Below are 24672 nucleotides of genomic sequence, written 5' to 3'. Positions count from 1 at the left end.
GTGCCTCACCTCTGAGCTCAAGGTCAGTCCAGGATGTCATAGCTCCCCTCCATGTTGATGACTGTGAGTGCAGTTATGCTTAAAAGTTTGTAGGTATTTAAGGGGTAGTTTGGATTACTGAGGTTGAATAGAAGCTGCCTGTACAGTATAGGACTACTATAGGGGAAAGAAGAGAAAATTTGCTTCATACAACATTATGCATAGTGGGTTGTCAAGAAATTATGGTTGAATAAATAAATTGTGGCCATTTCTAAGCAAAAGGCCAAATCTATGATCCTGAATCAAATCTGCATAGCAATTTTTCTCAAACTTTACTGCTTAAGTACATTAAAGAATGTGAGGAGGAGGAGAAAAAAGAATGATCTAAGATTAAGCAAAACCAGGTCTTTGTAGGAATTTCTTTGTAGTTGCATGTCCTATTTTAAAAGTTCATGCAAATTTTATACTCTATACTGTAGTATGTAAACATTTAGCTTATGGCTTCAGGTACCATCCTGCCAAATAGTTTGGATAACATGGCAATCTGTCATTCTCTCTGTCGTGTTAACTAAAGAAAAGTTTAGAAAAAGACTTTGCAAATGACTTATATCTACCTTGAATTTATATACCCAGTGTTTGTGTAAATTACATCTACATTTTTTAAATTTTATTTTTGGAATTTCATTATCAATCAGTAGATGCATTTTGATGTTTTCAAATGATTAGAAAGATTTCATACCTTAATATATTGAGTTCTGTATTAGGGGAGAAAAGCATGTGATGAATAAACTAAAGTAACCTTGTATTAACCACTTGGTGTGTATCTGTCACTACTGTAGTATAGAATTAGGTATTACAAAAAAATTGCTAACTAATATTCTGACATATGTGCTATGAAGATAAATGATTTTAAAAAGCCCTCTTGAAATTTAGATACATTACTTTATAATAACACCTTCTGCAAATACAATGAGAATGTTATCTAGAAGTTTTCTTCAGAGAAATGAAAATAAAGTTTCATTTTTCTTTTCTTATAGTACCTGCTACAGATAAAAGAGAATGAAATTCCCTTACTCCTAATGCATTGAAAATAATCTACACTTAGACCATAAGTGCTGAGTTCTTTTTTTTTTTTTTAAGATTTATTTATTTTTTTCATTTGAGAGAGATAGCAGTGGGGAGAGGCAGAAGGGGAAAGGGAGAGAGTCTTTTTTTATTTTATTATTTATTAAATTTTATTTATTTATTTATTTATTTTGATGTAGTGTTCCATGATTCATTGTTTGCGTATAACACCCAGTGCTCCATTCAATGCATGCCCTCTTTAATACCCATCCCTGGGCTAACCCATCCCCCCACACCCCTCCCCTCTAGAACCTTCAGTTTGTTTTTCAGAGTCCACAGTCTCTCATGGTTCATCTCCCCCTCTGATTTCCCCCCCTTTGTTTTTCCCTTCCTACTATCTTCTTTTTTTTTTTTTTTTTTTTAACATATAATGTATTATTTGTTTCAGAGGTACGGGTCTGTAATTCATCAGTCTTACACAATTCACAGTGCTCACCATAGCACATACCCTCCCCAATGTCTATCACCCAGCCACCCCATCCCTTCCACCCCCCACCACTCCAGCAACCCTCAGTTTGTTTCCTGAGATTAAGAATTCCTCATATCAGTGAGGCATGATACATGTCTTTCTCTGATTGACTTATTTCGCTTAGCATAATATTCTCTAGTTCCATCCACATCGTTGCCAATGGCAAGATTTCAGGGGTTTTTTTGATGGCTGCATAATATTCCATTGTGTATATATACCACATCTTCTTTATCCATTCATCTGTCGATGGACATCTTGGCTCTTTCCATAGTTTGGCTATTGTAGACATTGCTGCTATAAACATTGGGGTGCACCTACCCCTTCAGATCACTACATTTGTATCTTTGGGGTAAATACCCAGTAGTGCAATTGCTGGGTCATACGGCAGCTCTATTTTCAACTTTTTGAGGAATGTTCATACTGTTTTCTAGAGTGGCTGCACAGCTTTCATTCCCACCAACAGTGTAGGAGGGTTCCAAAAGGGATATAGTCTTAAGCAGACTCCAAGCTGAGGGCAGATTTCAACATGGGGCTTGATTTCATGACCCTGATATCATGACCTGAGCTGAAACCAAGAGTCCAACACTTAATCACTGTGCCACACAGGTGCCCCAAGTGCTGAGTTCTTACACAAAGTATACCTTTAATACTAAGTTCTAGTTGTGAGTTTTGGGAAAGTGTGATAAATACTAAAACAAGCAAATTAGATTCCTTTTGTTCACTTGGGTTATGTTTTATTAGTGTTACCCAAAATTCTTGGATAAAGCTAGTATATATATATATATATATATATATATATATATATATACTTTGAAATAAAGCATCATATTGATACACATTTTCATGGGGTTATCCCATAATACTCTAAGTATAATAACTTGTATAACTTTTGTTCACCAGGAAGAGACAATAAGGTTTATTAGGGAGTACTCTCAAAGTGAACACATTTGAGGGAGTGAAGGAAGCAGAACCGGGCAGAGGAAGAAGTTCAACTGCAAAGCAGTCACAAGAAAGACCCAATTGATCCTACTGGGAGTCCACAGCAGGCATGGCCCTGCAGAGTTGTCCAAAATCAGGGCCAGGGGCATTTATATCTCCATATTGACCAGGGGACATAATTTTAGGTGAGGTAGCTCCTTTCAGGATAAGGCCAATCTCCCCAGGGGCCTCAGCCATGAGCTATCAGTCACCAACGTGCAGTAAATAAGGGAATTAGCGCTTCAGTCTTGAAGCAGGTAGGATAGGTGATCAGGCCAACACACTACAGTGACCACTACAGTAACCTCTATTCAGTCGACAGGATTATACAGGAACTCAGCTACTTTCTCTTAGAAGGCAGACATAGTATTCTTGTTATCCTTGTGTGTTAATACAGTGCTTGACACCTAGGAAATGCTCAGTGAGTTTGTTGACTGGCATTCCCCTGAAGATCAGAGTCAGGCTTGTGCTTCACCTGACACTAAGCTCAAAAGACAAGCAATCTTGGGTCCCATATTCTGAAGGCAAAGTCAAGTCCCTTTTGAAGTAGAAGGAAATTGTGGGCAAGGATAATTGCCAGATAATGTCAGAGAATGCTGTGTATACAATATACATGTGGAAGAAACTCCTAAATTGATTTCATTATATTTTATTGTAACTATGACTGGTTAATAAGAATCAGCTCACTGTTTCTGCAGGTTTCAATAAGTAGTATGGTGGGGAGGAATCTGCCAAGCTGTAATCTTAAACATGATTGTTTTGAATAAATGATTTCATTCATTCAGCTTATACTTAATTCATATTCATTGTATATTGGGCACCATAATGTGCACATAAAAATAAGCAATGCTTGACTCTTTCATAGTCCTGGGGAGAGACAAGCACAAACTATTGATTATAGGAAATCAAGGTAAGAATTTTTTTCCTACACTTTCTACATAGAGCAGCAATGGTGTCATTAAAAGGATGAAGCATCATTAATATCTTTATGTGTATAACTCTCTTTCAATGTAGAATCTAGTTGTAAGAAAAATATCTAATATATTCAGTGCATGTTGACCTCTCAGCATGGGAAGGTTAGAACTGAAAGAGTCCTTAAAACATTCTAGGAACTTTTTAGTGTTGAAATTTTTGTCCTCTGCCATCTCTAAGACCACACTCCTTTTTATAACTTCCATCCTCCTTGTTTGTGAGCCAGAGTATGTCAGTGAAATACCAAAAGGAGAACAAAAAGAAAATTAAACCCAAATATGACTGAATATGATTTTCAGAGCTGCACAAATTGAATGATGCCAAAATTCATACACATTCCTCAACATTTCTGTTGTGGTGAAAGATTTCCTAACTCTTCCTGCTCCTTCCCAACTGCCCTTACAAAGATATATATGTATTGTTGTTGTTGTTAACCATCTGCTAATTAAAAGAAATGGGACTCTCATGTGTCATAAAGCCTTGTGATAGCCAAATCTAGGGAATCCACACAGATATGGAAATTTCAAAAACAATCAGGCAACATGAGGTATATATATATATGTCTTTCTGAACTTGATTTTTTAGTATGGTATAAGATAAGGGTCCAACTTTATTATTTTCCATGGATATTCAGTTTTTCCAACACTATCTCTTAAGACTATGCTTTCCCCATTGTGTAGATTCAGCACCCTTGTCGAAGATCATTAGACATTAGGGCTTATTTCTGGGCTCTCTATTCTATTCCATTGGTCTATGTGTCTGTTTTTATGCCAGTGTTATACTGCTTTGATTACTACATGTTTAAAAATCAGGAAGTATGAGGCCTCCAGCTTTGTTTTTCTTGCTTAAGATTGTTTCAGCTATCCAGGATCCTTTCAGATTCCATATGAATTTTAGAATACTTTTTTCTATTTCTGCAGACAATGCCATTAGAATTTTGAAAGAGATTGCACTGAATCTAAAGATCATGTGGGAAGAATGGACATTTTAACAATATTAGATCTTCTAATCTGGGAATACAATGTCTTTCCATTTATTTGTCTTTTAGAATTTTTTCATCAGTGTCTTGTAGTTTTTAGTGTACAAGTCTTTCTTTCCTTTTTTTTTTAACTACCTTGTTATGTATATATTTATATATATTAACCAGGAACTATATTATCTGTAATTCATATATTTTACCCACTTTTTCCTTTTCTCTTTCTCCTCTATTTTATTTAAGGAGTGTTGATGGTGATTAATTTTTAGTATAGTCTTGAGGCCATAGGATGTCCAGGTGCAATGTTCTGAACAAGAACAGGAATCAACGTGCTCAAATGCACAGGTGACCAATAAGGCTTTCTCCCCCTCCAATTTTGGGAAGGGCCAGAGCATCACTGGCATGGCAGTGGCTACAGGACCTTAGGCCATGGCTCAGTGTTGTTGCTGAAACTGAGAGGTAAGGTAGGAAGTGGGTACAGTTGCTGAAAGCCCAAAGGGTGCCCATGCTGGGCAGTCTGTCATACAGCCTGTGTGTCACAGCAGCTACACGTCTGGAAACCATGGGCCTTTGCTGGCTGGATCTCTTGTTGCATTCTGAGATGAAACCAGTCTGAGGTTTGGGAAAAGCCACTATAGATCCAGCAGGTGACAGGCATGGGGGTTTGTCAGCAGCCCGAGGCATCCTTCCAGAGTTGTCCACATCAGAATTATAGGCAACCAGAATCAGTCTCCATAAATCCCATACTTCTTAATCTCCTGAACTTGGTTCCCCAGCCTTGATCTCCCTGTATTAAATATCTTTCTGCCTTAAATTCCTCAAGTGGTTTTGATTTTCTTGACCAAGCCCTGTCAAATAAACTGATGCTGACCAGGAAAGGGACAGTTTTCAGTCCTCTCCTCAGTGAACACAGCCCTGCATTAGAGGAGGAGAATAAGAGGAGACAGAGACCCTCTTGAGCTGCATTTCAGGAAGAGGTAGAAAATAAGAACTCCACGTGATGGTTAAGAAGGAGATGAAAGACCACCCTGGCATGAGTGCCTCTTCTCCTTCCCAACCAAACGCCACAGGACACTCCAAGTGCTCCTGTTTTGAGAGTCTGGCTGTCCCCATAGGCTGAGGGACTAGGGTTCACTCTGGAGCTCATCTCCTATAATTGAAAGTGCTGTCCCAAAGGCTCTCTTGGGAGGCAAGACTGGGACTGCAGGGCCTCCTTAGGCCTCTGGAGATTTCTGGACACCAGAAACCCAGATTGGGTTCTGCTATGGGACAGGCACTCTTCACCCTCTGAAGGCCCATGCCAGACTGAGTCTGTGGTGCCACATGAGATAGGCAGTTCGGGCAGTGGCAGCAGAGGCAGAGTGGCTGCCACCATCCATGGTGGTGTAAGTGGGCTCTGGTGCCTCAGCCAGGTCATCAAACATGGGCATTCGCAGCTCAGCCACAGCAAGAGTTTGTGGGCCAGTCTGCTGGTATAAAAAGGTGAGCCATAGTGTGGTACTTGCATGACTCAGCAGCTGCATCAGGGCTATAGCATGCATTCCTGAGGAAGAGTGAGGCGGCAAGGCAAGTGAGGGGGAGTGGCAGATGGGGAGGGGAAGCATCAGAACAACCAGCTTGTCCCAGGTCTGTGACCTACTTGGTTAAATTTATTTCTAAGTATTTTATTCTTTTTTTTATGCTATTGTAAATCAGATTATTTTTCTTAATATCATTTTGTATATAGAAATGCAATTGATTTCTGTGTGTTGATTTTGTGTCCTGCAATTTTGCTGAATTCATTTATTATTACTTCTAACAGGTGTTTTTTTGTTTTGTTTTGTTTGTTTTTGTGGAATCTCTAGGGTTTTCTACATGTAAGATCATCTCATCAGTAAATAGAAATAATTTTATTTCTTCCTTTCCAACATGGGATGCCTTTTATTTCTTTTTCTTGCCTAATTGCTATGGCTAAAACTTCTGGTACTATGTTGAATAGAAGTAGAAAGAGTGGACACCCTTGCCTTATTCCAGATCTTAAAGGAAAAACTTTCAGTTTTTCACGATTGAGTATGATGTCAGCTGTGCGTTTTTCATATATGGCCTTTATTATGTTGAGGTAGTTTCTTTCTATTCCTAGTTTGTTGAGTGTTTTTATCATGAAAGGGTATTAAATTTTGCCAAATGCTTTTTCTGCATCATTTGAGATGACTATCTGATTTTTATCCTTCATTCTGTTAAAGTGGTGTATTACATTAATTTTCATATGTTGAACCATCCTTGCATTCTAGGAATATATCCCATTGGTTATGGTACGTAATCCTTTTGATGTTCTATTGAATTTGGTTTGCCAGTATTTTGTTGAAGATTCTTGCATCAATATACATCAGGGTAAATGGTCTGTGAGGGTTTTTTGTTTGTTTGTTTGTTTGTTTGTTTTTGTAGTCCTTAGTCTAGTTTTGCTATCAGAGTAATGCTAACCTCATAAAATTAATTTGAAAGTGTTTCCTTAAGTTTTTTGGAATCATTTGAAGAATGGTGTTAATTTTTCTTTAAATATTTGGTAGAATTCTCCATGGAGTTATCTAGTCCTGGTGTTTCTTTGTTAGAAGGTTTTGATTACTGATTCATAATTGATTTCTTCATGATTCAGTCTTAGGAGGTTGTATGTTTCTAGGAATTTATCTAATTATTTCTGGGTCATCAAATTTGTTGGTATATAATTGTTCCTAATAATTTCTAATGATCCTTTTTATTTTTGTGGCATCAGTTATAACATCTCTTTCATTTCAGGCTTTTGTTGAATTTCTCCTTTGTTTTTCTTAGTCTAGCTAAGGGTTTGTCAATTTTGTTGATGTTTTCAAAACACCAACTCTCAGTTCTGTTATTTTTTTTCCTATTGTTTTGCTATTCTCTAGATTATTTTTACTCTAATCTTTATTATTTCCTTCTGTTAATTCTGGGTTTAGTTTGTTCATTTCTATTTCCTTGAGGTGTGAAATTAGGTTATTGATTTGAGATCTTTCTTCTTTATTAATGTAGGTGTTTACTACTATGAACTTCCCTCTTAGTTCTTCTTTGTCTTCATCCTATAAGTTTTGGTATGTCATTTCATATTCATTTGTTCCAAGATATTTTCTATGGTTCCTCACAATTTCTTCTTTGATCTGTTGGTTGCTCAAGAGTGTGTTGTTTAATTTTCACATATTTGTGAATTTTGCAGTTTCCACTTACTGTTCATGTCTAGGTTTTATACCATTATGGTCAGAAAAGATACTTGTTATGATTTTGATGTTCCTAAATTTGTTAAAACTTGTTTTATAACCTATAACATGTGATCTGTCCTGGAGGATGTTTTGTATGCACTTCAGAAGAATATGCATTCTGCTGTTATTGGGTAGAGTGTTCTGTATGTATCTGAGATGTCCAATTGGTCTATACTGCTATTCAATCCCTCTATTTGCTTATTTATCTTATGTCTGGTTGTTCTAGCCATTATTGAAAATAGGACATTGAAATCTCTTACTATCATTATTACTATCTACTTTCTTCAATTCTGTCAATGTATGCTTCACATAATTAAGTGCTCTGATGTTAGTTGCATATATAATTGATATATCTTCCTGTTATATCTTCCTGATATATCTTCCTAAAAATTATCTTTTTATTATTATATAATGTCCCCCTTTGTCTGTTATGATGATTTGTGACTTAAAGCTTATTTTGTCTGAATTAAGTATGGCCACCCCTACTTTCTCTTGGTTACCATTTGCATTGAATATCTTTTTCAATCCTTTAACTTTTAGCCTATGTGTGTCCTTATATCTAAAATGAGTCTCTTAGAGACACCTTATAGTTGGATCTTGTTTTTTTGATCCATTCAGCCACTCTATGTCTTTGAAGAATTTAATCCATTTAAATTTAAAGGAAGGACTTACTATTGCCATTTTGTTCAGTATTTTCTATATGTCTTATAGTTATTTTATCCTTCTTTTCCTCTCTTTCTTCATTCCTTATGTTTTATTGATTTTTTTTTTTTTTTTGTGGTAATGTGTTTTAATTCCTTTCTGATTTTCTTTTGTGTATCTTCCATACATTTTATGTGTGTGTGTGGTTACTACGGGGATTACATAAAACATCTTATAGTTATAACAATCTGTTTTAAACTGATAACTTCAATTACATACAAAACTATACTCCCTTACATGTCCTTCCTGGTTTATCAATGTCATAAATGACATATTTTTATATTTTGTATCCATTAATATAGTTTTATAGTAATTGTGCTTTTATATTTTAAATTCTATACCAGAATCAAATGTGATTTATGCACCACCATCACAGTATTCTGTGTTTGTTTATATATTTACATTTACCATGGATGTATGTTTTCATATGCTATCCTATTGCTGTTAGCATCCTTTTGTTCCACCTTGAAGGAGTCCATTTAGCACTTCTTGTAAGGCAGGCCTAGTGCTGATGAACTCCCTCAGGTGTTGTTTATACAGCTAGGTCTTTATTTATCCCTCATTTTTAAAGAACAGTTTGCCAGATAGAGTTTGCATTTGGCAGGTTTTTTTTTTTTTCCAGCACTTTGAATACATCTTCACATTCCCTTCTGGTTTATAATATTTCTGCTGATAATATCTGCTGAAAATCTAATGAGAGCTCACTTGTATGTGACAAGTTGCTTTTCTCATGACTTTCAAGATTCTCTTTTTGTCTTTGACTTTTAACAATTTGATTATAATGTGTCTTGGTATAGGCCTGTTTGGATTTCATCTAGTTAGAGCTTTTTGAGCTTCTTAAATTTGGATGTCCATTTTCTTTCTGGGAAGTTTTCAACCATTATTTCCTCAAATAAGCTCTCTGCCCCTTTTTCTCTCTCTTCTCCTTCTGGGACTCCTATAATGTATACACAGTAGTCCCTCATTATCTGCAATCTAGCTTTCTGTGATTTCAGTTATCCATGGTCAACTGCAGTCTGGAAGCAGATGATCTTTCCTCTGATGTATCATCAGAAGGTCAGTAGTAGCTTAAGCTACACCACAATGCCCACATCATTCACCTCACTTCATCTCATCACATATTTTTATCATCTCACATTATCACATGAAAAAGAAGAGTGAGTAAAGTATAATATTTTGAGAGAGAGAGATCACATTCACATAACTTTTATTATAGTATATTGTTATAATTATTCTATTCATTATTATTGTTAATTTCTTAATGTGCCTAATTTATAAATTAAATGCTATCATAGGCATGTACATATAGGAAAAGGCATAGTATATATAAAGTTGGGATATCCCATGAAACACCCCATGAATAAGGGGGGATTACTGTATTGTTCCATTTGATGTTCCATAAGTCCCTTAGGGTTTCTTCAGTTTTCTTCTTTTCTTTTTTGTTTGTTTCTCTAACCTGATAATTTTAAATGATCTGTCTTGAGTTAGTGATTCTTATTTGATAAAGTCTGCTGTTGAATTCCTCTAGTGAATTTTTCAATTTAGTTACTGTATTCTACTCCAGAATTTTTGTTTGGTTCTTTTTTTCCAAGTTTCTATCTCTTTGTTGATGTCTTTTCATGAATTATTTTCCTGATTTTCTTTAGTTGTCTGTGTTCTCTTTCAGCTCATTGAGTTTTTTGAGATAATTATTTTGAATTCTTTAATAAGTAAGTCATAGATTTCCATTTCTTTTGGGTCAGTTTTTGGAGATTTATTTTGTTCCTTTGATAGGCCTATATTTCCTCGTTTCTTCATATGCCTTATTTTTTTTCCACTAATAACTGAAGTATTTTTATTTTATGGCCTTTTTATTTTTTGCTAGGATTTGGTCATTTGACAAAGCAGCCACCTTTCCTATTCTTATGGACTGGATACATACCAGGGAAAGATCTTCCCCAGTCAGCCTGGCTAGAGATTCTGAGGGCCTTTCAAATCCTTTCTGGGGATGCATCTTCTCTGGGCTTGTATATGCCATTTCTGAATTAGAGAGATTTGCTGGTTTCTTTTTCAGGAGCTCATCATCCCTTTCTCCCTCTTGTGTATGTATGTACACTGCAGGTTTCCTGGTGTTGCAATAAGCCATGAAGCTTTTTTCTCAGAGGCCCCCAGGTATTCAAATATGCTAGTTCTCTGTCAGCACTCTGAGTTAGATAAGACATAATCAGTCCATCATGCAGTCTCCTGAAAAGCCAGAATGTTGGGCACACACTCCACATTTCTCTTTCCCTTTCTAGGAAAAAGTAGTAAGTTGGTCCTTTTATCCCAAATGCAGTAAACTGTGTCAGCTTGGGGAAAGGACTATCACAGGTAAAATGCAATGTCTTTTCTTACCCATTTCAATGTAAGTTTTCTGGTTTTGCACTTGCCTGAGATACTGTGATGCCTTAACTAGATTCCTGAGTTCTCATAAAGGCCTTTTGGTATATTGTTGTCAAGTCAGTGTCTCTGTAGAGGAATGAGGTCTTGCTCTGGCATAGTGTTTTTGGAAAATTTGTATTTGAATTAAGATTGGCAGAGCATGCAGCTCCAACTTAGCCCTACCCTCATTCCTCCCCTTGTCTTATATGAAGCCCTGAATGATATAGAATTCTCTTACAGGCTCCTCTAGACATGTATTTTTCAATCTTTGAAAACCCAGTATCAAAATATCACTCACAGGAAGCCTTGCTACATGAGTTTCACCTTCAGGAGGGAGGGGCTTAAAACCTCATGAATAAACTCATTCAATTGATAAATAGTTCTAGGTTTCAGAAACTGAATTTTTATTATTTTTTTACACTAGACTGTAATCTACTTCTGTACTGTTTCTACTCATTGCTCCTATTCCTACTCTCAAGAGAAATTCAAACTAACTGGTCTGAGTTTGTTGTTGTTGCTGTTGTTTTGTTTTAATTACATAGGACAGTCCTCTATTTAAAGATGGATACACTGGGGCACCTGGGTGGCTCAGTCAGTTAAGCATCTGCCTTCAGCTCAGGTCATAATCCCAGGGTCCTGCGATCGAGCCCCACATCAGGATCTCTGCTTGGTGGGGAGCCTGCTTCTCCCTCTCCCTCTGCCACTGTGCCTGCTTGTGCTTGTTCTCTCTCTGGGAAATAAATAAATAATATCTTAAAAAAAAAGATGATACAATGACTCACTCTAGTTTGGTCTGGTTCTGGATCAACATCCCCAGGCCCTTTTTTAATTTTTATTATTAATTAATTTATTTATTTTTGCTATAGAGAGAACCCACAGAGAGGGAGAGGATTAAGAAGTATTTGGGAGAAGGGACAATTTTTTTTTAAGATTTTATTTATTGCCCAAGCCCTTTTGTCATATGAATCAAGACCTTCTCTCCATCCTCATGCCCTCCATGGAAGCCAGTTTGCTTCTGTCCTTCCTAACATTTTCTTTAAAGGACCCCAGAATTGAACACAAGATTCCAGATAGTGTCTGATTAGCATAAAGCAAAGGGGAACAATTACTTCCTAGGATGGACTCGTTGTGCTCCTGACAATGGGATCCTTCTGTAAATAAGTTTTGTTTTTGTTTTTGTTTTTTTAAAGCAGCTAAATCAAGTTAAAAAACTTTTTTTTTAATCCCCCATATATTTTTCACATAAAATAATGTCCATTCAAGTCTCCATATTCTGCATTTGAAATGAATTCCACAGTTTCCAGACTCAGAGTCCTAAATGAGGAATGTGATTAACATAAAAAACCTGGGTTTTATTCCTTTACTGATAGCCAACATACTCTGATATGTAATATTCCCCACCCAGCTTTCCCTCTACTTTTTCCTTGTATTTTTCTTAATATCACCATTGTGATTCTTTCCTCAATTATTTGGTGGGTCCAGTGTTTTGTGTAGTTTATTTGTTTAATACTATTTCCATTTGACTGTAGTGAAGCTCCGTAAGAAAAGAAATTTTGTTTATCTTGGTCACGGATATACCTGGTGTTTAGCATACCATTTGGTCATTGTTGATCATCAATACATATTTATTGAATAAATGAAAATGCTCCCTCCCTCAGATTTCCCCTTCTGCTTCCATTTTTTTTGAAGGTCATCTGTGTTGGGTGGGTCTTCCAGGAAGCTGACATTGAGATAGAATTATGAGTGTAAGCAGTTTATTGGAATAATGCTTGTGAAAGATAACAGCAAGAGGGAACAGAACTGGGCAGGGAGAGCCTTAAACAATCTTGTCCAACCCGATGATGTGCTGTAGCGCAAAAACTACTCATTAGAAGAGTTCTGTGATGGGAAGAAATAGCTTAGCTCCAGTATCCCAACCTCTTGAGAGCCAACACTGTGGTTTGGTCATATTTTCTGGCATGTAATAAGTATTAAGTAAATATTTATTAAATGAAATAGCAATACCATTGGACTCTTTATGCTCCTCTCCTCCTGCCCAGGAAGGAAAGATGTGCTCTAAAAGAGGATATGTTCCTGGTAATGTATTCATTAGAACTCCTCATTAAGAGATAACAGAAAACAAATCTAGTTGATATATGAAAACAAATATGGGGGGTGGATATATTTTAAGGATAAAGAGATGCCTTACAGATTTTGAAAGATGCCAAGTATCACAGATTCTGCAAAGCCTTCTGGATCCCAGGCAGTGTTCCTCTTCCACATAATGCCTGAGTTTCTCTCTGTAGGTGATTAATTCCATTGCTCTACAGATTGGCTTTCTCCATTTCTCTTGTCCTCCAAGGGAAAGTGGTCATCCAACATCTTCCGAGTTTATATTGTATAGTTACAATACAAACTACAACCTGCTTCACAGTTCCAAATGCCAATGCCCATGAGAAGGATGAGGATAGAGAGTCTACTTGGTTCATCATGAATCATGTTTTTAGCCTAGTTCCAATCAGCCATGGCTGGGGAGTGAAGTGGGATGGTAGGCAAGGTGGTAGAATCATACAGTGGAAACATGGCTGGTAAGTCCATCTCAGCCTTATGACCTGGGGGAGCAGTTCTTTTTTTTTAAGATTTTATTTATTTATTTGAGAGAGAGAGAAGGAGAGACAGTGAGAGAGTACAAGTGGGGAGGAGAGGGAGAAGCTGGCTCCCCACAGAGCAAGGACCCCAACACAGAGCTCAGTCCCAGGACCCGGGGATCATGACCTGAGCCGAAGGCAGACGCTTAACCGACTGAGCCACCCAGGTGCCCCTGGAGGAGCAGTTCTAAGAGAAGGAAGATAGCAAGTAAAAGAATGAACTTCTGGACAACTGGAGATGGGCTACAAAAAGATGTTATGGTGACTGTATCCCTGGAAATCTTAAAGAAGAGAAGGTTTAATGACATGGCTTAGATATTCCCTTAGAGGCAAAACACTCTTAGTGTCTCTTTCAGCTTCATGACTCCAGTGATCAAGCCCTCTCTCTCCTGAGGGGTGAGCCTCTTTTCTATATCCTTTAAGAACATCTCCAGAATCAAAGGACCAAGCAGGTAAAAGGAGACAGGCATCAAGGTGAAAGAATTGAACCTCTCAGAAATCACTCAAGAGAACTGATATTAATAGGGCTTGGATGTTAATATCTATATAAATCACTCATATAATTAAAGTTGCTTCAGTTAGGAGGGTAGCTGATTCTGTAAATTTAACAGAGTCATTCTTTTAATTAAATCAGTTTGTCAAAGAGCATGCTGGGTGTAGTTTTTTGAGTTGCAAAGCAGAACAGAGCAAATAAGAATTTGTTATACATGTAAGTTTAAAACTAAAGTTCACTATGTGATCCCAACAAATACTTTGACCATTTGGGTCTCAGTGTCAATTGTTCATTGATTCTCTTACACATTCACTCATTATTTCATTTAACAAATACATCTCAAGCATCTTCACAATGTTAGGCTCGGTGCTAGGTTTGGGAGATACAAAAGTAAATCACATAGTTTCTTCCTTTAAAGATACTAATACATTGCAGAGATGGTCACATAAATAGTTAATTGCAAGACAGCAAAAAGTACTACAATGAAACTGCATAACCATGCTGAAGGAATCCAGAGGAGACAGTAGCAAAGATTAACTTGAAGTCTCAAAATCTGGATCTTGAAATTCTAGGTGGAAGTGTTGCACTTTCTACCTCAGATCCAAAGTACTGTTTTTAGCATGAGGCATTTCTTCCTTAATTAATTCTTCATTGTTATACTTCATGCTTCAGGCAAAGTTGCAAGCCTGGTGTATTGCTTTTTACTGATTCTATAACATTTACCACAAACTTAATGGCTTAAAATAACACCTTTCATTATCTCACAGTTTCAGGAGGAAGTATAGCATGACATGACTGCATTCTCTGCTTAGGGTCTCACAAGGCTAAAATCAGTTTTCAGGCCCAATATCCACTTCCAAGCTCACTATCTATTGACAGAATTCAGTTTCATGTGGTTGTTCCAAGTAGGATGATGTTCCCATTTCCTTGACACATGGTCCCTTTTATCTTCAAGCTAACAACAGCATATAACATCCTTCTTGTGTTTTGAATATCTCAGATTTCCCCTTCTGCTTTAAAGGGATCATGTAATCTCCCTATCTTAAAATCCACTGATTAGTAACCTTAATTACATCTGTGAAGTCCCTTTTGCCATGTAATAAAATATTCATGGGTGTTAACACCAGAGAAAGAAAAGGTCACAGAGCCGAAATTCGGCTACTATACCAGACATAGGTATATTATTTCTCTCTTTTTGCTGGTTGATTTCTTCTGAATCACTATAAAAAAGTGACCATTGCCTTGGGGAGAGGATGTACTAAACTCAAAGGCAATGCCTAATAAAATAAAGATTTCTTTGCATTAGGTCAGATGATTAAGCCACTTATTCCTAATTTGTGGTTTGCTTTCATTCAAACCTCCCAGTCATTCTAGGATACTTAGTAAAGGTAGAGGCTGGTAATTGAGCTGGTTGATGTTTATTGAGCACTTACCATGAATCAGACACATAAATTCATGTAATCCTCACAATGCTCTTATGAAGTAGAATTATTACAGTGATTATTTGACAGAAAAAGCAATTAAGGTCCTAAGAGTTTAAATAGCTTGCTCAAGTCTGTATAGCTAGGACAGGAAATCCTGAGATGTGAATCCAAGGCTATGTGGTTTGAGAGCCTAAATTTCTGACTACCACCCAATGTTGTTTCTCCTGGTAACCAGAGAGAAACTTTCCTTTATATGTAAACTAGGTGGGGGAAAAAAAAAGGATGGAGGAGGGAAGGACATATTTATATGTCAAACACATGCACATACACACACAGTCTCATGGAATTCTCAGAAATGTTCTTTTTGGCTCTATATTGACACACTCCTTCCTAAAAGCAAAAAATGAAGAGTAGGAAATGAAATGAGAAGTGTTCTGTGTGCAGGATGTTATTAGCAACCATGAGGCTCTGGACATGTCTGTGGAGTCAAGTCCAAGTGTGGAGCTGAATGTGCCCAGTCTCTTCAAGAAATGAGCCCTGAGGCCAGCACACCTGGGCCTGTGTCAGCTACAACCATGCCAGGTGATGCCTCTTCTATCCAGGAGAACATCTTGGTTCAGCCAGGATGCCATCTGGGTCTCTGATTAATTTGAAGGTGAGTTAGCTCTAAATACCTAAGGATACCGGTATTAGCCTGTGAAATTATTCCAGATTGCTCTAAAAAATGACATCATTCAAATGATGCTTTTGGTCCCAGGCCTTTGGTTTGGCATGGTTCAGTTCTGCCAAATGAGAACTTATGCCGCTGCTTTGACAGGAGCAACTTTTGGAGTCAGAAAATGCCAGGCCATTGTCCACCCCAGCCAGAGTTCTTGGTTTGGCTTTGTTTCTAAACAAATCCTGGCCTTTGGAACCTTTCCTGCAGAGAGAGCTTTCTCTTACCTCTTCTTTATGACTTCATATAAATATGCCCAAGTAATTTCTTCTGAGAAAGAACAGAAACTTTACCTTTCTTTTTACTTTTTCATTATTAAAAAACATGTTCATTTTAACCTTCTCATGGACTTTCATATACAAAAGGCTCATATCATTCATTCAACAAATATTTATCAAGTGTCTACTGCAAGCCAGACACTGTATTAGCTATTTTGGGCACTGCAGTAAACAGTATCAACAAGGTTTTCTCAAAGATCTTGAAATCCGGTGGAAGGAGATAGAAAATAACAAAATAATTATAGATTGTAAAAAAAAATGCTATGAGAAATAAAAGCAAGGTTATGAGATACCAAAAATCCTACAAAGGCAACTTTAGATAGAAGGCAAGGAAAGACCTCACTAAGAGGGTGACATTTGAGCTAGGGACCTGAAAAATGAGAAGGAGCAAAGAGCCAGAAGTATAAAATTACAAGTAGAGAAAAGAATACTTGCAAGGTCCTGAGGTTGGAAAGAGCTTGGTGTTTTGAGGAAGAGAAAGGCAGCTAGTGTGCCAGGAGGGTAGTGAGTGAAGGAAAAGATGGTATGAGATAAAGTTTTCAAGGTAGGGAGAATCTCAATCATGGTGAGGGTGGGTGCTGGAGGCCATGTTATATATTTTTTCATTTGATCTTCCCACAAATCTGTTAAGGATTAATGTGTTTTTTTTTTTTAGCAATGAAGAAACAAAGGTTCAGGGAATTTAACCAATTGAATGGTAGCTTTCCTCCAAAGACAAGGAGGCCTAGCTTTGCAGAGCTACTATTAACCTACAAAATAGTTCCAAATTGCTGCATAAATGAAATTCTTCAAATGTAATTTTTGTTTCCAGGCCTTTGGATTGATGGGGTCCAGAATATTCCAAAGTCTATTGGAAACTAAGAATTTTTGCAAAATCTTTCAAGAGAACCACCTTTAAAACAGTGAATGAGGGGTGAAATTATATGACTACTTCCATCCAAAGTTGATAACTGAAAATGGGTTCAGGACAGGCAGCTAAAGACTTCTGTGTTAATTATTTGTAAAATCTGTGCTCAGCCCAAATATCACACCTAATTCCTATTCATATCTCCTACTCTCTTCCATTGTGGATCCCAACACCTTTTTGTTGGCAACATACACTGACATACTCAAAACATACATGAAAGGGTTAAAAGTTAGAAGTTCAACACTGATTTTAAAATAAGTTTTGTAAAATTATAAAAAATTCACCCAATTATAGTGCCACTCACTGATTTTCCTTAAGCTCTAAGTCTCTCTGTGAGTAGCAATGTTTACTGCCCTGACCTTTCTTGCTTTGTTTGTTGAATGAGCTAAACTAAGGAAGATACAATATAATCAGCTTTATTTTTCATTTCCACTGCTGCCTTCAAACCATTCTACCAGATCTTTCTTCTCTGTCCTCTCAGGCCAATTCTATAGCTTTTTTGGCCTTCTGAATATTAATAAAACAGTGTCATTTTTAAATATTAAAATCAATCTAAAATAACATATAAGCTCAATTTTAGGCTCCTCTTTCTCTAGTTTGGCATTGCCCGAGAAATTTAAAATTAGAGTGAAAAAAGGGATAGCCCATTTCTTTGCTACTCTGATATCCCATTCTCCAACTTCTCACCTCACCCCATTATGTTCCTGTGAGAGCACCAAAGTGAAAGAACCATGTAGGCTGTTTCATTGGTCAGCCATTTTTGCCTAAACATTTCCTCCTCCCAGCAGAAGGGTCAGACAGTATTTTCTCACCTGTGCTGTGAAGAGGTTCAGGCTAGGTCTTGAGACACCTCTAAGAGTTCAGACTCTCAAGCTTAATCTGCAGAGAAAGGAAGTAGACTTAATGTGGACAATAATAAATTACATCACAAATAATTACATTATCTATACCTTATACACTCATAGTTTTCATCTACAGTTCCAGTTTCATTCTTATAACCATGAAATCCTTTTGAGGGAAATCAAAGCAGGGAGAATAAGTGACTTGCTTCATGGCTCCAGATGAAATGAGCCTTCCAGCAGAGCTTACAAACTTAGTCCCTCTTGAGCTTTGGCTTAAGAGCCTTCCTAACCAATAGCTATCTTCATTTAAGACGTCTCAGTCTTGCCTATCATGATTTTGCTTAGTTGTAAATTTCCTGTCATGCTTAATACAAACATTATATATGACTGTGGAATATTGTTTTGTCACATTAAAGTGCCTTAAGTTTATACTTAATGATACTCAAATGCAGGGACACACACTGTCATACTGTGGCTTAGGTAGCAAACTGTATAGACTGATGAAGACTATATACTCCCTTACACTTGGACAGTAGGCCATGGTTTATGAAACACTTTCACATACACCCATGAATCTCATTGACTTGCTAATGAGGCAGATACCATTATAGAGAAGTGGAGCAAGGAGCTAGGAAGAACTTTTCAGATGTTCATATTGCTTATTTATTTGTGTTGATGAATGCTTGTTTCTGAATTCATAGCTTTAAGTAGTCTGCTTCAAATTCCATTAGGTTTAACAAGTAAAACAGATTCTGCTTCTAGTGCCCCACTCTCTGTAAGGAGAAATTAATGGAGCTCATTCCATTTTCCAGAGTGGCTAAACTTCAGGTAGGATAGCAAATTCAGGTAGGATAGGGGAGAGTGAGTGATCTTTGTAAATAAAATTTGCTTGGTAACCAATGACCTAGTGTCATATTATAATAGTTAAGTAGGGAATGTATATGAAGGAGTTTATAATTCCTACATCTCAAAATTTAAGTTAAAAATTTTAATTGTTATTTATTTCCCTAAATAGAGCATAAGCTCCTTGGGGACAGTGCCCAGTCAGTGAATGAATACCTGTTGATTGTTGGACAGCATCACTTTGTGTACTACATTTGTGCCTTTTAACAATGTGTTAACTCATGTACAAAAGGAATTTCCCAATTTGGGTTGGATGCTGAATAATAAAAAGATAAAAGGGCAGAAACAAGTAGAGCAAAAGAAGAATTGATGATCATTTAGAAAGAAAGGCTCTTATCCAAAAATCTTCAAACCAAGTAATTTTCTTCTACTTGGATTTTACCATGAGAGGGACAATTGTTTGAGCACACTTGGGTTGATTCAATGTTTAATATGCATAAGTTGTAGACTATGGGTGGCCGTTTTATTTTGTTAATGCCAGATGTAATTCTATAATAAAACTCTTTTTATTTATTAAAAAACACATGCAAATTGTTAAATAGGAATTCTACCCTCTTTGCTCTTCCTTTTTTCCCCCTCATTTCTTTCAAGTGTCTCTGAAATTGTCCTTGCAAATGAGTAATTTGTGAATTTTGACCATCATCCATAAATTAGAAGCAAGAATTTGTGGCCATATTTGTAAATAATTCCATGGATCAGGTTTTTGTGATCATCTCTATTTTTGATGCAGGTATTGTTTCTTATTTATCTACAGCTCCTGGAGCACACAGCACAGAGTAGGTATATAAAAATGCTTGAAAAATGAGTACATATGAAGGGAGAAGAGAGGAAAGGTTAGAGCTTGTATCCTTTAACCTGACTAACACTGGTGGCTGTCTCCATTGCAGCAAAAAAACAAACAAACAAACAAACAAACAAACAACATTTCTAAGGGCAAGAGAACAACTCTGCAAGATGTTCATGAAACAAACCATTATGCCCAAACTCCCATCATTTGTACAATACCTTCTGTACTATCCCATACTCTTTACATTATCTTTACCATTTGTATCTTATTTAATTTTTTGATTAACACTTTTTTCTTTTTTTTTTTTGCCAGTATTCTTTTTTTTTTAATTTTTTATTGTTATGTTAATCCCCATACATTACATCATTAGTTTTAGATATAGTGTTCCATGATTCATTGTTTGTGCATAACACCCAGTGCTCCATGCAGAACGTGCCCTCCTCAATACCCATCACCAGGCTAACCCATCCTCCCAACCCCCTCCCCTCTAGAACCCTCAGTTTGTTTTTCAGAGTCCATTGTGTCTCATAGTTCTTCTCCCCCTCCGATTTCCCCCCCTTCATTCTTCCCCTCCTGCTACATTCTTCTTCTTCTTTTTTTCTTTCTTAACGTATATTGCATTATTTGTTTCAGAGGTACAGATCTGAGATTCAACAGTCTTGCACAATTCACAGCGCTTACCAGAACACATACCCTCCCCAGTGTCCATCACCCAGTCACCCCATCCCTCCCACCCCGCCCCCCTTCCCCCACACCCCCAGTTTGTTTCCTGAGATTAAGAATTCCTCATGTCAGTGAGGTCATATGATACATGTCTTTCTCTGTTTGACTTATATCGCTCAGCATAATACCCTCCAGTTCCATCCACGTCATTGCAAATGGCAAGATCTCATTCCTTTTGATGGCTGCATAATATTCCATTGTATATATATACCACCTCTTCTTTATCCATTCATCTGTTGATGGACATCTTGGCTCTTTCCACAGTTTGGCTATTGTGGACATTGCTGCTATAAACATCGGGGTGCACGTAGCCTTTCGGGTCCCTACTTTTGTATCTTTGGGGTAAATACCCAGTAGTGCAATTGCTGGATCATATGGTAGCTCTATTTTCAACTTTTTGAGGAACCTCCATACTGTTTTCCAGAGTGGCTGCACTAGCTTGCATTCCCACCAACAGTGTAGGAGGGTTCCCCTTTCTCCGCATCCCCGCCAACATCTGTCATTTCCTGACTTGTTAATTTTAGCCATTCTGACTGGTGTGAGGTGGTATCTCATTGAGGTTTTGATTTGGATTTCCCTGATGCCGAGCGATATTGAACACTTTTTCATGTGTCTGTTGGCCATTTGGATGTCTTCTTTGGAAAAATGTCTGTTCATGTCTTCTGCCCATTTCTTGATTGGATTCTTTGTTCTTTTGGTGTTGAGTTTGATGAGTTCTTTATAGATTTTGGATACTAGCCCTTTATCTGATATGTCATTTGCAAATATCTTCTCCCATTCTGTCAGTTGTCTTTTGGTTTTGTTGACTGTTTCCTTTGCTTTGCAAAAGCTTTTTATCTTGATGAAGTCCCAATAGTTCATTTTTGCCCTTGCTTCCCTTGCTTTGGCGATGTTTCTAGGAAGAAGTTGCTGCGGCTGAGGTCGAAGAGGTTGCTGCCTGTGTTCTCCTGTAGGATTTTGATGGACTCCTGTCTCACATTGAGGTCTTTCAACCATTTGGAGTCTATTTTTGTGTGTGGTGTAAGGAAATGGTCCAGTTTCATTCTTCTGCATGTGGCTGTCCAATTTTCCCAACACCATTTGTTGAAGAGACTGTCTTTTTTCCATTGGACATTCTTTCCTGCTTTGTCAAAGATTAGTTGACCATATAGTTGAGGGTCCATTTCTGGGCTCTCTATTCTGTTCCATTGATCTATGTGTCTGTTTTTGTGCCAGTACCATACTGTCTTGATGATGACAGCTTTGTAGTAGAGCTGGAAGTCTGGAATTGTGATGCCGCCAGCTTTGCTTTTCTTTTTCAACATTCCTCTGGCTATGCGGGGTCTTTTCTGGTTCCATACAAATTTTAGGATTATTTGTTCCATTTCTTTGAAGAAAGTGGATGGTATTTTTTTTTTTTTTTTTAAAGATTTTATTTATTTATTTGAGAGAGAGAGAATGAGAGAGAACACATGAGAGGGGATAAGGCCAGAGGGCAAAGCAGACTCCCTGCCGAGCAGGGAGCCTGATGCGGGACTCGATCCAGGGACTCCAGGATCATGACCTGAGCCGAAGGCAGTCGCTCAACCAACTGAGCCACCCAGGCGCCCGAAAGTGGATGGTATTTTGATGGGGATTGCATTGAATGTGTAGATTGCTCTAGGTAGGATTGACATCTTCACAATATTTGTTCTTCCAATCCATGAGCATGGAACGTTTTTCCATTTCTTTGTGTCTTCCTCAATTTCTTTCATGAGTATTTTATAGTTTTCTGAGTACAGATCCTTTGCCTCTTTGGTTAGATTTATTCCTAGGTATCTTATGGTTTTGGGTGCAGTTGTGAATGGGATCGACTCCTTAATTTCTCTTTCTTCTGACTTGTTGTTGGTGTATAGGAATGCCACTGACTTCTGTGCATTGATTTTATATCCTGCCACTTTACTGAATTCCTGTATGAGTTCTAGCAGTTTTGGGGTGGAGTCTTTGGGATTTTCCACATAAAATATCATATCATCTGCAAAGAGTGAGAGTTTGACTTCTTCTTTGCCAATTTGGATGCCTTTGATTTCTTTTTGTTGTCTGATTGCTGTGGCTAGGACTTCCAATACTATGTTGAATAGCAGTGGTGATAGTGGACATCCCTGCCGCGTTCCTGACCTTAGGGGGAAAGCTCTCAGTTTTTCCCCATTGAGAATGATATTCGCTGTAGGTTTTTCATAGATGGCTTTTATGATATTGAGGTATGTACCCTCTATCCCTATACTCTGAAGAAAGGATGCTGTACTTTGTCAAATGCTTTTTCTGCATCTATTGAGAGGATCATATGATTCTTGTTCTTTCTTTTGTTAATGTATTGTATCACGTTGATTGATTTGTGGATGTTGAACCAACCTTGCAGCCCAGGGATAAATCCGACTTGGTCGTGGTGAATAATCCTTTTAATGTACTGTTGGATCCTATTGGCTAGTATTTTGGTGAGAATTTTTGCATCCATGTTCATCAAGGATATTGGTCTGTAATTCTCCTTTTTGATGGGGTCTTTGTCTGGTTTTGGGATCAAGGTAATGCTGGCCTCATAAAATGAGTTTGGAAGTTTTCCTTCCATTTCTATTTTTTGGAACAGTTTCAGAAGGATAGGTATTAATTCTTCTTGAAATGTTTGGTAGAATTCCCCTGGGAAGCCATCTGGCCCTGGGCTCTTGTTTGTTGGGAGATTTTTGATTACTGCTTCAATTTCCTTAGTGGTTATAGGTCTGTTCAGGTTTTCTATTTCTTCCTGGTTCAGTTTTGGTAGTTGATACATCTCTAGGAATGCATCCATTACTTCCAGGTTATCTAATTTGCTGGCATAGAGTTGCTCATAATATGTTCTTATAATTGTTTGTATTTCTTTGGTGTTGGTTGTGATTTCTCCTCTTTCATTCATGATTTTGTTGATTTGGGTCATTTCTCTTTTCTTTTTGATAAGTCTGGCCAGGGGCTTATCAATCTTGTTAATTCTTTCAAAGAACCAGCTCCTAGTTTCGTTGATCTGTTCTACTGTTCTTTTGGTTTCTATTTCATTGATTTCTGCTCTGATCTTTATTATTTCTCTTCTCCTGCTGGGTTTAGGCTTTATTTGCTGTTTTTTCTCCAGCTCCTTTAGGTGTAGGGTTAGGTTGTGTACTTGAGACCTTTCTTGTTTCTTGAGAAAGGCTTGTATTGCTATATACTTTCCTCTTAGGACTGCCTTTGCTGTATCCCAAAGATTTTGAATAGTTGTGTTTTCATTTTCATTGGTTTGCATGAATTTTTTTAATTCTTCTTTAATTTCCTGGTTGACCCATTCATTCTTCAGTAGGATGCTCTTTAGCCTCCATGTATTTGAGTTCTTTCCGACTTTCCTCTTGTGATTGAGTTCTAGTTTCAAGGCATTGTGGTCTGAAAATAGGCAGGGGATGATCCCAATCTTCTGGTACCAGTTGAGACCTGATTTATGACCTAGGATGTGATCTATTCTGGAGAATGTTCCATGGGCACTAGAGAAGAATGTGTATTCCGTTGCTTTGGGATGGAATGTTCTGAATATGTCTGTGAAGTCCATTTGGTCCAGTGTGTCATTTAAAGTCTTTATTTCCTTGTTGATCTTTTGCTTAGACGATCTGTCCATTTCAGTGAGGGGGGTGTTAAAGTCCCCCACTATTATTGTATTGTTGTTGATGTGTTTCTTTGCTTTGGTTATTAATTGCCTTATATAATTGGCTGCTCCCATGTTAGGGGCATAGATATTTACAATTGTTAGATCTTCTTGTTGGATAGACCCTTTAAGTATGATATAGTGTCCTTCCTCATCTCTTATTACAGTCTTTGGTTTAAAATCTAATTTGTCTGATATAAGGATTGCCACCCCAGCTTTCTTTTGGTGTCCATTAGCATGGTAAATGGTTTTCCACCCCCTCACTTTCAATCTGGGGGTGTCTTTGGGTCTAAAATGAGTCTCTTGCAGACAGCATATCGATGGGTCTTGTTTTTTAATCCAATCTGATAGCCTGTGTCTTTTGATTGGGGCATTTAGCCCATTTACATTCAGGGTAACTATTGAAAGATAGGAATTCAGTGTCATTGTATTGCCTGTAAAGTGACTGTTACTGTATATTGTTTGTGTTCCT

The 24672-nt window shown here is 37.4% G+C and overlaps 1 protein-coding gene across 1 annotated transcript in view; it reads right to left on the bottom strand.

Annotated features, from left to right (window-relative positions):
* Window positions 1-18011: 18011 nt before the first annotated feature.
* The window catches only part of METTL15 (methyltransferase like 15), a 219929-nt gene continuing 213268 nt past the window's right edge, over window positions 18012-24672 (bottom strand). Inside the window, exon 6 of the mRNA XM_032413857.1 lies at window positions 18012-18169. Coding sequence (XP_032269748.1) covers window positions 18165-18169 — 5 coding nt within the window. The 3' untranslated portion in view covers window positions 18012-18164. The remainder of the gene's footprint in view (window positions 18170-24672) is intronic.

Source organism: Phoca vitulina, unplaced genomic scaffold, assembly GCF_004348235.1.
Source record: "Phoca vitulina isolate PV1807 unplaced genomic scaffold, GSC_HSeal_1.0 scaffold16, whole genome shotgun sequence".
Taxonomy (NCBI): Eukaryota; Metazoa; Chordata; class Mammalia; order Carnivora; family Phocidae; genus Phoca; species Phoca vitulina.
Note: the sequence above shows the minus strand (reverse complement) of the source record. Positions and strands in the feature narration are given on the sequence as shown.